General features: G+C 39.7%; 1 protein-coding gene across 4 annotated transcripts in view; it reads left to right on the top strand.

The window, feature by feature from the left end:
* Positions 1-2,268, top strand: part of LMO3 (LIM domain only 3) — a 76,456-nt gene extending 74,188 nt beyond the window's left edge. For all 4 annotated transcript variants that reach the window (XM_024202695.2, XM_024202694.2, XM_024202696.2 and 1 more), the window contains exon 4: positions 1,670-2,268. In XM_024202695.2, coding sequence (XP_024058463.1) covers positions 1,670-1,775 — 106 coding nt within the window. In that variant the 3' untranslated portion in view covers positions 1,776-2,268. The remainder of the gene's footprint in view (positions 1-1,669) is intronic.
* The last annotated feature ends 11,437 nt before the right edge of the window (positions 2,269-13,705 follow it).

Below are 13,705 nucleotides of genomic sequence, written 5' to 3'. Positions count from 1 at the left end.
AATTCTTTTCAATCCACTTTTTTATTGCACTGTTTTACCTCTATCTGTTTAGCTAGCATAAGGATAAATTTCCAAAGCTACCCAGTTGGAAAATAAATGGGTTCACTGTTTGTCTAGCATTCCAATCTTTACAAATGTAAATCAGTCCAACTGCTACTCATTTAAACCGCCAACTTCACAAAACATTAAAGGGCTGCTTTCAATACACAATTTAATCTGCAACAATTCACCAAGATTTCTGTTTGAACATCATTAGAAATTGACTATCTGATAAAGAGAGACCACTAGCAAAGGTCATGAGGGTCACCTTCTGTAATTATACGAAGTTTTACTGGGTCAACTACAGCAGACACCACTATTTGAAGGTTAAATTGTTACAATTAAATACATATACAGCTATTCCCATAGCTACTCTGTTGTTAAATGTACCGTAAACAACACAAGCATTCATTTCTGACCCTAATTGTGTCCAAGATGTCCCCACTTGGAAATTATACAGGAAAGAACATTATAATCTGTTACACATGAAACAATACTTTATATGGTAAGATGCATAATTAGCTGATGGAAACTGGTTTCATTTATCCACATCAATCCAAAGGGGTTCATTTGGGTTACTCTCTTTAGTTTAATTAGAATGCTGCAAGCAAGGGCTCCCAATATGTGTTATAGCTGGAGAGTTTGCCATAAACAAAGGAATATAATCCTGTTGCAAAATCAGTCATTAATGAAACTTTTTTCTGTATACTAGGCCCCTCCTTGTTGTTCACTAGATGTGTTAAAAAGCACTTCTTTGTTTTTAAAATGATGTATATAAGTAGCCTGATAATCATGCACACATTGCCTAGATTGAAATTATTACTGAAGTTTGAAACTAGATAGTTGAGGTAAACGTGCTTTCTACTCCTCTGAGACAATAAAATACAATTATACAATATTGTTTTCTTGGCAACCAAGGTCTGAGACATTTACTAGAAAACTGGGATATGTAGACTGCTGTGTCACAAAGTGGGAAGAAATTACAGCTATTTAGTAACTAAATTTACAGTTGATTCCTACAGGTAAACCTGTGTGTGTCTACATATGCCTACATGTGTTTGTGTGTATACACACAAACATATATAGATGTAATTATATATACACACACATTAAAATGTTTTGATTCAAAGGACATTTGAATTTAGTGGCTATTGGCACTGGAATATAGTATCATGATAATTTACCATTTGTATAATACATAACTGTGTGTTAAGCATTCAACAGCATATGATGATATCATCCTTTTTCTGATTTGTGTAAAGAATTAGATTAACTTTACATTCAGCCCGTGGTCTTGGATATTATCCTGTTTTATCGGTGCAGGTGTGACCTGATCTAAGGCTCTCATAGACTTCAGTGGGCTTTCAGTCAAACTCTTGGCTGGGGGACCAAAAAGCACTCTGATGCACCAAATTTTGTTGAAAGCAAGGAATATATTTAGATACCAGCATAAATCCAAAGCTGGGCTTTCATGCACTGTTTTGCACAATGTTGCATCAGACACAAGAAATGTATGCTGCATCGTCCGTAGAACAAAATTATGAACACTTACGGTACAACTTTTTAGATTTAAGATCACATTGTTCCATTGTAAAACTACCTTTTCTTTTCTTTGTTGTTGTATTTTCAGATTTTGTGTTGGAGACAAATTTTTCCTAAAGAACAACATGATTCTGTGCCAGACAGACTATGAGGAGGGTTTAATGAAAGAAGGTTACGCACCCCAGGTTCGCTGATCTGCCACCACGTCGTTAAGAATATAAAGCACTATGTTCTTTTATCTTTTTTGCTCAACATGTATATAAGAAATGACACAGGATCCTACTGAATAGCGTAGATATAGAGAGACAGGATGGTCGCGTGGAATAAAAGGCGGACTGCATATGTATGTAGTGAAAATTGCTCCAGTTCAGAGTTGAATGTTTATTAAAAAGGTAACTGTACATACTGCTGGATTTTTATTTTATTTTATTTTATTTTTGGGAGCTTGCTATTGTTTTGTTTTCCTTTTTGTGTCATTTGGCATGAGATGTTTATTTTGGACTATTGTATATAATGTATTGTAATATTTGAAGCACAAATGTAATACAGTTTTATTGTGTTACCATTTGTGTTCCTGTTTGCTTCTTTGTATTGTTGCATTTAGTACAATCACTGTCTAAACTTATTGTATATTTATGCTTTCTGTATCTACCAGCTATTTTAAATTAGCTGTATCTTTCTAGTAAAAAGAATTAAAGAGCAAATCCCAACCATTATGCTATAGTTAAGAGCTTAAAATACTATTTACATTACAACTATTTAAAAAATAATAATTCTAGCAGCAACCACTGCAAACAATGCTATGGTTAAGGGTCTATCAGCACTTGTGTTATAAGCCTCTATTTTTCAGGGGTTAAACCTCAGCTGTTTAATTGTATAGATCTCCTCCAAGAGCACTTTTATTTTATTACAAATTTTTGAAAAACAAGTCTGGCTGGTTTGGGACGTATTATAGAAGGCGCAAAAGTGAATGATTTTGGGTGCTGCTTTTGTGCTGCTAGATGTTCAAAATAAGTTTGTTTTATTTTTAAATTAGCTGGAAATTAGGCCCTAATGCAAACCAGTGCCTTTGGGTATCTTGTAACATATATATATTCTGAAGTTGTTTAATTTGAAAAAGTGACTTCTGCTCTTGTGCAGAGATCTTTTGTAAGATCAAATTTCTTAGGCTTTGAGGTTTGTTTTTTGAGGGGTTATTTTGTGGTGTTTTGTTTTTTTGCATTAAGACTTAACCTAACTTTTCATGGAGAGTTGTGTGGCTGCGTCCTAAGTGACTTGTTCTAAAATGATAAGGTTAGAAGGCATCAAGAACAGCTTCAGTTATAGGGTCTGTATACATTAGAGAAAAGGCCCTTTTAGCTGACAGTAGGAAAGTGACTTATTGCTGACAACTACCCTCGGTGGCTATTGAAGAAGACAATTTAAGCGCTGACATAGATGGGACAATACTTTTAAATATCATTACAGAAAACAAGAGATGCCACATTCCTCCATGTACAAATTGTACTGTTTGCGATGGTGTAAAAAAATTCTGTCCTCCCTATGCTGGCAATTAAATAATCTTCAACACCTGGTAAGAGTGGTGGGGCCCCTTTCCTGGCAATCACGGTCAGGAACAGGCCCATCTCCTAGCGGAGATGGAGCTACATTTTAAAGTTGCGAGACTGTTGCCTCAGCAGCAGGCCCCAAAGTATTCATATTCCTGGCAGAGTTTAATAACCAGTTAGGCTGAGGTGAGAACTATGAAGGGATAACATGTAACAAATGGGCTAAATGCACAGTCAATCCTTTCCTCTTTGGCACTACTAAAGCTCACCAGGAAAATAGCCTGTGTTTAAATGACTGACTGTCTCGTGTGAGGCCATGAAATTTGGGTTTTCTTTCCACTAAGAATCTTATACACAAAGTACATCAAAGATCTTTGTGTTCCCTCTGTTGGTTTGATTTATAGTTGCAATGCTTTCCTGAGCTCCTCCTGTTATCTCTTTCTGTAGTCACCATGGTGGAGGGGAGGAAATTCCTTAGTATCTATTGTGTGAGTTCTGAGTAGACTGCACAATGGATTGATTTGGAGATAGATTTTTAATCCCAATATCTGAATTTCCAAATATGTCCATCTAAGAGAGATTTAGCATTATAATATTGTGGCTTTTTGGTATGGATATGAACCCAGATTAAAACTAAGGGCTAGTCACAAAGCTTAACTTTCACTGATCTAGAACATGGAGGAAATGAATGGTCACTAATATCATAGTTCATTCTAGTCAGAGAAAACAGTCCCGTTCAAAGGTTCTCAAAATTTTCAGAGTACAGACCACATCTTAATTGAGAGATTGTGGTGTGGACCATATCTTCTCCTATTTGTGATCCCATGAACCTCTTCCACTCCCATTCACAGTTACATAATACCTCTGTAGTGACCACAGCACTTGTTTACATGGAAGGGTCATATTAGGAAGGTATTTACATATTTGCTTCAGTGGTAATAAGTGTTTTTGCCTTTTTAGAAAAACATAAATCACAGTCTCCTGTTGTTCCTCATTCCACCTCCCCACTCCAACCTGTTTTGTTACTTTCAGCTAGACACAAGAATGACTTGCTAGCTCTTCACAGACCACAATTTGGGAATCTCCAATCTAAGAGTCAGGGCAAGGGATGGGAATTAAGAAACCTGGGTTCTGTCCTGGACTTGCTGTGCCCGTGGGCAAGTCACTTAACTTACCTGTGCCTCAGTTGTCCCATCTGTAAAATGGGGATAATATTTACACTGCTTTTGTAAAGCGTTTTTGGCTCTTCAGATTCCAAGAGGAATATGTGCAAAGTATTATTAAGAGCATTAGTTTATACTGGGAAAAGTTAGCGGAGCATTTTTTGAAATGCTAAGTAGGTGGTCACTTTTGTAAATTAAAGTCAGTCATAGACATGAGGGAGAAACAAATTGAAAACAGTTAATAATCTATTGAAGGCTTTTGGCATATGGCTTGAAAGCAGATAAATGGCATTAGTGTTGTAAACTTAATAGCAAGCTCTTGTTAATACAAAGTACCACTGTTCAGATCTGTACAGGATTAGTGAAGAGAATGGATTGTGGAGTATGGGTGGGAGAAAAGTGGCTCTCGTGTGGGCTTGTTGTCTGATATATATGTATCAGGCACATACATATAGAAAATAAGTGTCTGGAGAATATTACAAAATATATATATAGCCCTTGATTTGGGGACAGGGTCAAGAGAAGAAATAATTTGAAGTACGTGCAAATGTGCAACATCCTACCTTACATAATTTTAAAAATTGGAAATCTAAAATATTTAACTGAACCATTACCAGAGTACAAAAGACAATGTTAAAGAGGGGTGATCTTTCTCTGAGCAGCTTTACTGATCAGTTTAGCTGAAGCCTAACCCTACCCTCATTTTCTTTTTAATCATCCACCTCTGTTTTGGCCTCTTCGTTGCTGCTTGTGATTAAATTCTCTGTTTGCATATGAAGAAACGTTCTGTGGTTCAGCTTGTGCTTGTTTGTCAGCCAAGACTGCTTCCACTAGCATCTTCTGCCTGGCTGTATTCTCTCTTCATGAATCTCTAAATCGAGGTAAACTGATGTTTTAAACAAATTATATATCTACCTAGTTCTTGCACTGCTGTTTTCTAACCCACCTGGTGACGTAAAAACAATCAAACCGTATTGTTTCAATTGTAGAAAGACCCTCTACCAACTGCTACTTTAACATGCTGTGTCTCTGCTGCTGCTGACAAATCAAGACTGCTTTGGCTCTGCAAGAGCAGTGACTGAGGTTGAAAGTTGATCGGTGTTTTTTGTAATTACACTTTCATCTTGCTTAACAAATTTTTATTTCACACACACCTTTCCCTCCCCTCCACAGTGCTCAAATTTGTGCACACCAAAAAAGTGGCATGGGGGAACCTACCACCATTCCCTCAAATGTACTTAATTGCCAACATATGAAATGACTTAAAGAAAAGAGAAAGACAAGGTGCATGAGGTAATATCTTTTAGTGAGCCAGCTTCTTTGGTGAGAGAGACAAGCTTTCGAGCTTACACAGAGCTCTTGTCTCTCTCACCAAGAGAAGTTGGTCCACTAAAAGATATTATCTCACCCACCTTGTCTCTCTCATATCCTGGGACCAACACAGCTACAACAACATTGCCCACATTAAATAAAATAGAAAGAAAAGTGGGCAGCGAGGAGGAAGATTGTGAAAAACAAGAGGGATCGGTAAGGTTTAGCCTGTACAGACAAAGTACTTAAAGGCTTTTTGCAACATAATATGCAGCAGCTTCTTATAATTTTCTCAGCGGTCGGTAGTTTACAGTCATCTGTACCTAGAACAAATCTTGTCAAAAAATGAAGGTCTGTAGTGATTGCTGGGTATAATTTTATACATTTAACTGATTCTTCTGAAAGCTTCAACTGTGCTGCTGTTGTCAGACTAAATTATCAATTTATCCATTTGTTGTTTAATGAATAAAAAAATCCTCCTAAATCCTATCAAACTGGCTTTGGAGATGTTGTGGTTTCAATAAACAATAAGCTTTAATGACTCAAACTACAGAAAGCAAAGTGTGTACTGTATACAAAAGCAGTGTTTTTATTCTTTTAAATACCACTTTAGATAAAAAGCCAATTACATATTCACTTAAATACATTTCTTCCCCCAACCCCAGATATATAGACCAAAACCTGTTTAGTGTTCGCTTCAGTACATTGCAAAAAGAAACCATAACACAATATACATGAGGTAATAGGCCATTAGCACAAACATGTTCCTCATATAATCCTTTTGTATAAGAACCCTTTCTAGAAGCTGCCAGTTGTGGGTGATAGAAGTATTATAAAGGAAGTGATTTTAACACTGTTTAAGTCATTTAAAGCCAAGGCATGTCTGTTTAAAGCCTTAATGGAAAGGTTGGATGTACCCAGTACCTTTAAAATGCCCTTCTGCTGATTTATATTCATCCTGAACTGGCTAATAATGAGTATACATAAGCAAATATCTTCTACCTATTCAGCATGTCATTGGTATGAAAGTCCCAGAAAATATCTCACGTAATCAATGTGTTCGGAGAGTTATCTAGCACAAATTACTCATTAACTCAATAGCACATAATAAAAAAGAACATCAATTAATTAATGAGTCACCCTCAGATCACTTTGATTACAACACAGCTCTGTTGAAACAGCAGTTATAAATGGAGCTGCCTGGCTTTATTCATTGTTTGCAATTGGCCCATTATTTTGCTGAGACCGGTGTCATATTTAACACATGCCTGCAGGTAATTGTGTGATTAGTTTCATAAATGAAGAGGCAAAGGCAGCACACAGAATATCATGCTTTACAGAGAAGCCTAAACAATCAGGAAGCCACAATACTTCCCACAATGCTTGCAAACCGCTGTCGCATGAAGGCATTGAACTGCACCTGTGTTTCAGGTTCTTTATTATATTTTAATGCATACAATTGCCATAGTGCTTTCAAAGCCCTGTGCAAACATAATTCAATTATGCATCCCAACATCCTGTGAGGCATTATCTCTATTTTACAGATGAAAATATTGAGGCACAGAGGTTAAAGGATTTGCCCACAATCACACTGTCAATCTATGCAACCCAAACCCAGCATTAGCAGGGCTCCTAAATGTGCTGCCCTAATCACTTTACCAGGATCCTTTATCAATAGAGGCCCTAACTCTGCAATGACCTCCAGTTGGGCAGCCCCCCCGCCTTTGCCTGTCCAGTGCCCCAATGATGTGAGTGGGGTTCTGGCAGGAACAGAGACACCCTCCCTTACAAAGCTGATTGGAGGGCTGAGGCCATGAACAATGTAACATATACTGTAGATTGAGCTCTTGAGACTTATAAAAAAGCTGATTCTTTTTCTGACCTGAAGCTGCTTAGTACTTTAATTTGAATAATGCTTTAAAAACCCACTATTTGTGAATTGTGGGTGGTAACTATGGTGTTTTCAAGCTTTCTTGTCACCTAAAGGTGTTTAAAAAAAAAAAAAAAAAAAGAGGAAAGCCTAATAAAAGACTACAAAGTCACCACCTACAGTTCCTAAACTAGCTTGGTTAAATGCCATTCCAATAAGCTTATAGTGTAATTATAACAGTTCCCTTAGGTAAGTAGGAAACATCTGTTAGTAACACATAGCAGGTGTTAGCAATTACACATACCGAAATTTAAAAAAAAAATGTTTTTAATTAAAAAAATTTTGTTTTCTGAAAAAGGAAAGCATGGTAAGTCCAAACACGCTTTAGTTTGTGTGGCTCCAGGTCCCGTCATGCAAAATGATAAAGGTAAAATCACCTTAACTTAGCAAGGCTTTCCGTATTTGACTCCAATCAAAACTGAATTGGGTTTCAGTGCATTTTTTTAAACCACATACAACTGATATTCTACGGTATGAGGCTCACTGACTTCATGTGATCACTGAACATCATCTAACTAAAAGTATTTGAGCATAACCAAGGTGGCTGAATTTAAGCAACAAACATAATGGACATTGTGTGAAGGGGTGTAAAAATGCAAGTAATGCTGCCTAATATTTTGTTCACATTCCCTTTATCCCACTAGTGGGAAACAGTTTCTAGATTATACTAGAGACAAATCAAACTCTAATGTCAAACTACTTTGAAGAAATAGCCAAGAGCAATTTCTAGTTAATGATGTGATATGTGTTGCCATTGAGAAATAACAAGAAAGCTAGCTTCACAGTAGAAGGCCGCGCATGTTAGGGGTGTGTTTAATACAATTTTTTTTAAAAATCAGGTAAGTAACTCACTACCCCTACCCCCAGCCTGTGAATATCACAATCAAGAGCATTTAATGATTCAAATCTCCCCCCACACACACACCTTTGCTGTCCTTTTAAATGCAAATGTATAAAACAAACTGTATTTGAGGAAAGCAGTGAGCACCTATGTGAACACAATCTATGGATCTGCCTTTGCGTCCAGCTGGGACCCAATTATTCAAGACCCAGTGATGCTTTTGACAAAAGTATTGTAAAATTCTAATATGGGGACGTATTCTTTCTACAAGCAGGTCTACAGCAGTGTAAATTAGATTATTTTTCTTCACTTTCTGTTCCACAGGGGTATTCTGTATTTACACACACACACAGAGGTATGAAAAATAGTATCAATATAGTTATATTAAAGAAAAAAATGCATACATTCTTTACTCACATAATTAATTCACATACTCCTAGAAAGCAAGAACGGATTTTATTAACTTTTTCTGCTTTTAAAAAAAAATTATTTCTGGTATTACATTTATTCACTAGGTTATGTTGTAGGTTTTGCTACACATCTTTATTTCTTATTTATAATATATGCCCATTGTTCAGGACTTTCCATCTAAATCATTAATATCTATATTAACCACAGCCAGACCAGTCATTGATAGTACCTGTACACTAGTCCCCAGAAAAGATGAAATAACTGAGTATGTAAAGCTTTTTTATTCTGAAAAAATGGCATATTATATTAGCAAGAACTTTTCTGTACTTAAAATAAAATTATTATTTATTGCACACATTTTATAGGCCAGCCATTACTGTAGTTCAGTGTCCAGGAGTCCAAAAATGGTTTTGTAAAGTTCAGCTGACATAGGAGACATATAAAGGTATAAATAACATAGCAACAGGTGTAACAGTATTTTAAATACCCAAAGTAGAATTATCACGATAGAGTACATAATGTAGGAAATGACTCTTGGACTTTGCTACCCAAATACTTAGGAAGATGAGGGTGTCTGTATTTTGAAAGCGAAGATACCAGGTGGACTGTTGACAGCAGACATGTAACTGGCAAACGTCACTGAACTGAGAGTGGCAGTCACAGATTTGGCCCTGCTGTCACACAGTCATGCCAGCTGAAATGTCACTTATAAGCAGGGCTGCACGCAGTGAGGAAGATTCCCCTTTCAACTCCCTCTTCCCAACCCCTAAGGATACTTCGGGGTTTCTGAGCGCACAGGCAAGATATCTTTCCTCTCCTTGTCTCATTGCCTCCATCCACCACAGTAGGTCTCAGTGCAGCAGGGTAGGAAGGGGGAGAAGTAGGTGGCCAGCTCTGTTGCTTTCTGGCCTTAAGCAACAGCACATTTCACCACCATGGTGGAAGGGGAGGAGGAAAGGACAGGTAGTAGCTGAAAAGAGGCACAATAGTGAACCCAGAGAGAATGAAGACAGACAGGTACCAGGAGAAGGACAGGGAGGAGAACAAACAGTGTAAGTACAAATAGGGGAAGGATGGTCTTAAGGCTAATGCATGGGGCTGGGAGTCAAAACTCATGTGTTCCATTTGCAGCCCTGCCACTGCTGTCCTGTATGATGGTTAGGATGTGATGGTGCTGCTCTGTGCCTCAGATCTCCCATTGATAAAACGAGGATAAGAAAACTGACGTAGCTCCCAGGCAGAAGAAAATACGTAAGTGCCTCAGATGAATGTATCATTAATAAATTAATGTTAGAGGAGGGGAGAGAGTGACTCAGAAGAAGATTGCACCCTTCACACATCACTCAAGGAGCTGATTGGAACATGGCAGCTATGTACACATTAAGAGACTGGGGAAACTAGACTGAACCTGTCAAATTCCCATGGGTGTACAAATATATCAAATAGCAATTTGACCAGAACACAACCCTTAAGTCAGGGCACCCTGGGGTGGTTCTGCTGACCTAGGCAAATTGACCAGCCTATAGTTCCTCACACAAATTGCTGCTGAATATGCACACCCATAGAACAAGAGTGTGGCTTTCCTGAGCACCCACTCAGGAGTACAAGGGGGGTGTAAGGTGCCCTCTGTGCAGCCGACCCACATTGCAGGCTACAGCATGGGGGAGGGGAGAAGGCAGCTTCTATAGGTCACTACTCTTCCCTCCCGCCCCCCCGCCCCCACCTCAAGTAGGTAGGCAGGGCGTGGTTAGCCAGGGAAGTATGGTGCAACGGTTAGGGCACTAGCCTGAGATTCAGGCAGCCTGGTTCAGTGCTCTGCTGTGTGCCCTTGGACAAGTCATGTAGGCCCAGATCATCAAAGTAATTTAGGCTCCTAACTTCCATTGATTTCAAGCAGTTTATAAAGGGCTTGGCTTTTTGAGGGCAGGTTAGGTTATAAATCCATTCCAAAGTTTTATTGTGCCACAAAAATGCAGCAGTTCTGATATATTTTTAGGTGATGTTGGCATTTCAACTAGAGCTTTTGGCTTTTTTCTGAAACTGCCCTCACCTGCCCTCCTTCTCAGTTATATATCCTAAGGGCTTTAGCCTGCATTTTCTCTCCATTTAATTTTAGTCCAGCAGCTTCAATTACCTTCAGAACTTGTTTTAACCTTACGTCATATTTGTCCTTAGACTTCCCTTAAACTAAAATGTCACCTGTATGAAACTCCCACTCTTTTCAGGCCTTGCAGTATCTCACTTGTTTTCCTTTGGAAGATATCTGAGGCACTTGTTATGTAGAAGGGGAGGAGACAAAAACAGCATCTTCTGAATAGCATTATAAAAGTTGTCAGGTGGGTGCCATCAGGCTGGAGAAGATGTTGCTAGAATACACTAGCTGCATCTATTATTGTTAATATTTGTCTTACAATAGCAGAGGCAGAAACATAAGCATCAACGGGAATTTTTACTCTGAAAACTTAGGTGCTGAGTGAGTTTAAGTGCCTAGGGGATTCGGCGGGAAATATTTGAATCAGTGGAGCCAAAACTGGGAGTTAGGTGCCTAAATACTTCCAGAGATCCCACACTTAGTCTCTGTCTGTGCCTCAGTTCCCCATCTTTAAAATGGGGATAATGGCACTTTCCCACCTCAGAGTGGTATTGTAAAGCTAAGTACATTAAAGATTGTAAGACACTCATGTAGGAATGTGTTGCTCCCGAATCGTCTGCCCACGAGAACGGCAAACTGTTCCCTTAGCAACGAGGCAGGAGTGACCTTGTCCCAGCGTCTGTGTTTGGGAAAACTTTTTGGCTTGCCTGTTTTTCTCCCTTGCAGCTGGCTTTCACGTGCACAAGATATGGGGCTGTTATTTTATGTAATTGACTACTGCATGTCTTCTTCATGCGCAAGATTTGTACCAATGAGAAGTGTTGTAAACAAAGCAAGTAATATAATAAAAACCCCAGGAAAGCTTTTTTCCTGGGAGGCTTTTGGCTTGAGGCTTTAGAAGCTAGTACCACAGACCTGGCGTTCTGTTTCCTTTCTCGTCACCACACACTCAGATATGATGGCAGCAGGAGCCATATAAATACCTAAGATATACATGACCCTTCCCCTGAAGATAAATGACATACACAAAAAAGAGAGGGGAGGGAATACAATTAAGTATGTTCAGTTTATTTAATAGTTTCATAGATTCCCAGGCCAGAAGGGACCATTGTGATCATCTAGTGAGAACTCCCATGTAACACAGGCTATAGAACTTCCCCAAAATAATTTCTGGAGCAAAACTTTTAGCAAACATCCAATCTTGATTTAAAAATTGTCAGTGATGGAGAATCCACTATGACCCTGGGTACATTGTTCCAATGGTTAATTACTTTCACCATTCAAAATTCGTGTCTTCTTTCCAGTCTGAATTTGTTTAGTTTCAACTTCCAGCCATTGGATCATGTTATACCTTTCTCTGATACACAGGCACCAACTTTTCCCGGTGCTGGTGGGTGCTCGCGCCTCCCTGCCCTGCCCCCATTCCAACCCCTTCCCCAAAGTCCCGCCCCAACTCCGCCCCCTCCCTGCCCCTATTGGATCCCTCCCCAATCCCCGCCCCGGCCCCGCCTCTTCCCCAAGTGGGCTGTGTTCCCCCCTCCCTCCCAGTGCTTGCCGCCATGAAACAGCTGTTTCACGGCAAAAGCGCTGGGAGCCAGGGGGGAAAAGCGGGCACGCAGCACACTTGGGGGAGGAGGCGTAGGCGAGTTGGGGGGCAGGTTGGGGAGCTGCCAGTGGGTGCAGAGCACCCACGAATTTTTCCCCGTGGGTGTTCTAAGCCCGGAGCACCCACGGAGTGGATGCCTATGCTCTGATAGATTGAAGAGCCCACTATTAAATATTTGTTCCTCATGTAGATACTTATAGACTATGATCAAGTCACTCCTTAAAATTCTCTTTGCTAAACTAAGTAGATTGAGCTCTTTGAGTCTATGACTATAAGGCAGGTTTTCTAATCCTTTAATCAATCTCATGACTCTTCTCTGAACCCTCTCCAATTTATCACCATCCTTCTTGAATTGTGAGCACCACAACTGGACACAGTTTTCCCCGTGGGTGCTCCAGCCCTGCAGCACCCAGAGTCGGCGCCTATGCCTGGGGTAAAATTCCCATCTTGTGAATATGGCCTCCATTCTTTGTTCTTAGATGTATGTGTCACAGTTCAGGACAACTGCACCTGTATTTCCCCTCAGTGGTCCAGCAAGGGCATGCAATCTAGACATTTCCCTCTCCCTTCTGACGGGTATTTCCATGCTGCACAGTTCCCTGCCTTCAGTGACTTATTTCCAGGACACATGCTTGCTTTCTCTTTAGAGACTGTTAACAGGTGTAAATGCTACAGTTATCAGGTACCACACAGCACTTTCTAGGCAAGCCTACTTTATTCTTAAGGTTAAAAGCAACATAGAAAGAACATACTAAAAACAATAAAAGAATCTGCACACATGGTAAAAGGGGTACCAGAACCCTAACATGGATTCTGGCAAGAGCAGTCCTTCAATCCCCCCCCCAAACCCTACCCCCCAAAAAGGGGGATTCCTTTGTAGTCACAAGTTCCTCACAACTTCAGCTCAGAATAAGCAACCAGTCTTATGAGGATTCAGTAGGCCCAGTCCTTCCAACCCTGTCCTAAGTACTGGGGTCCTCCATGGACTACGGGCCCTGTCCATTTGCTGGATCAGGAAGAAGAACCTGAGCTAGTTCAAAACCAGGCTGTTTTTATCCCCAAAACCCTGTCTTTGCCTGTTGGTCCCTGAAGGATCCAGTTTGAACTAGTATATGCACACATCTTGGGGGGAGGAGGGTGGTTCTGAAGGTTGATAATCCCAACAGCATCCCCTCTCCCAAAGGGAGAAGGCAAATACAATGGCCCACTAACACATACACAAA

The sequence above is a fragment of the Terrapene carolina genome, unplaced genomic scaffold, assembly GCF_002925995.2.
Source record: "Terrapene carolina triunguis isolate 2854851 unplaced genomic scaffold, T_m_triunguis-2.0 Scaffold112, whole genome shotgun sequence".
In the NCBI taxonomy this organism is placed as follows: domain Eukaryota; kingdom Metazoa; phylum Chordata; order Testudines; family Emydidae; genus Terrapene; species Terrapene triunguis.
Note: the sequence above shows the minus strand (reverse complement) of the source record. Positions and strands in the feature narration are given on the sequence as shown.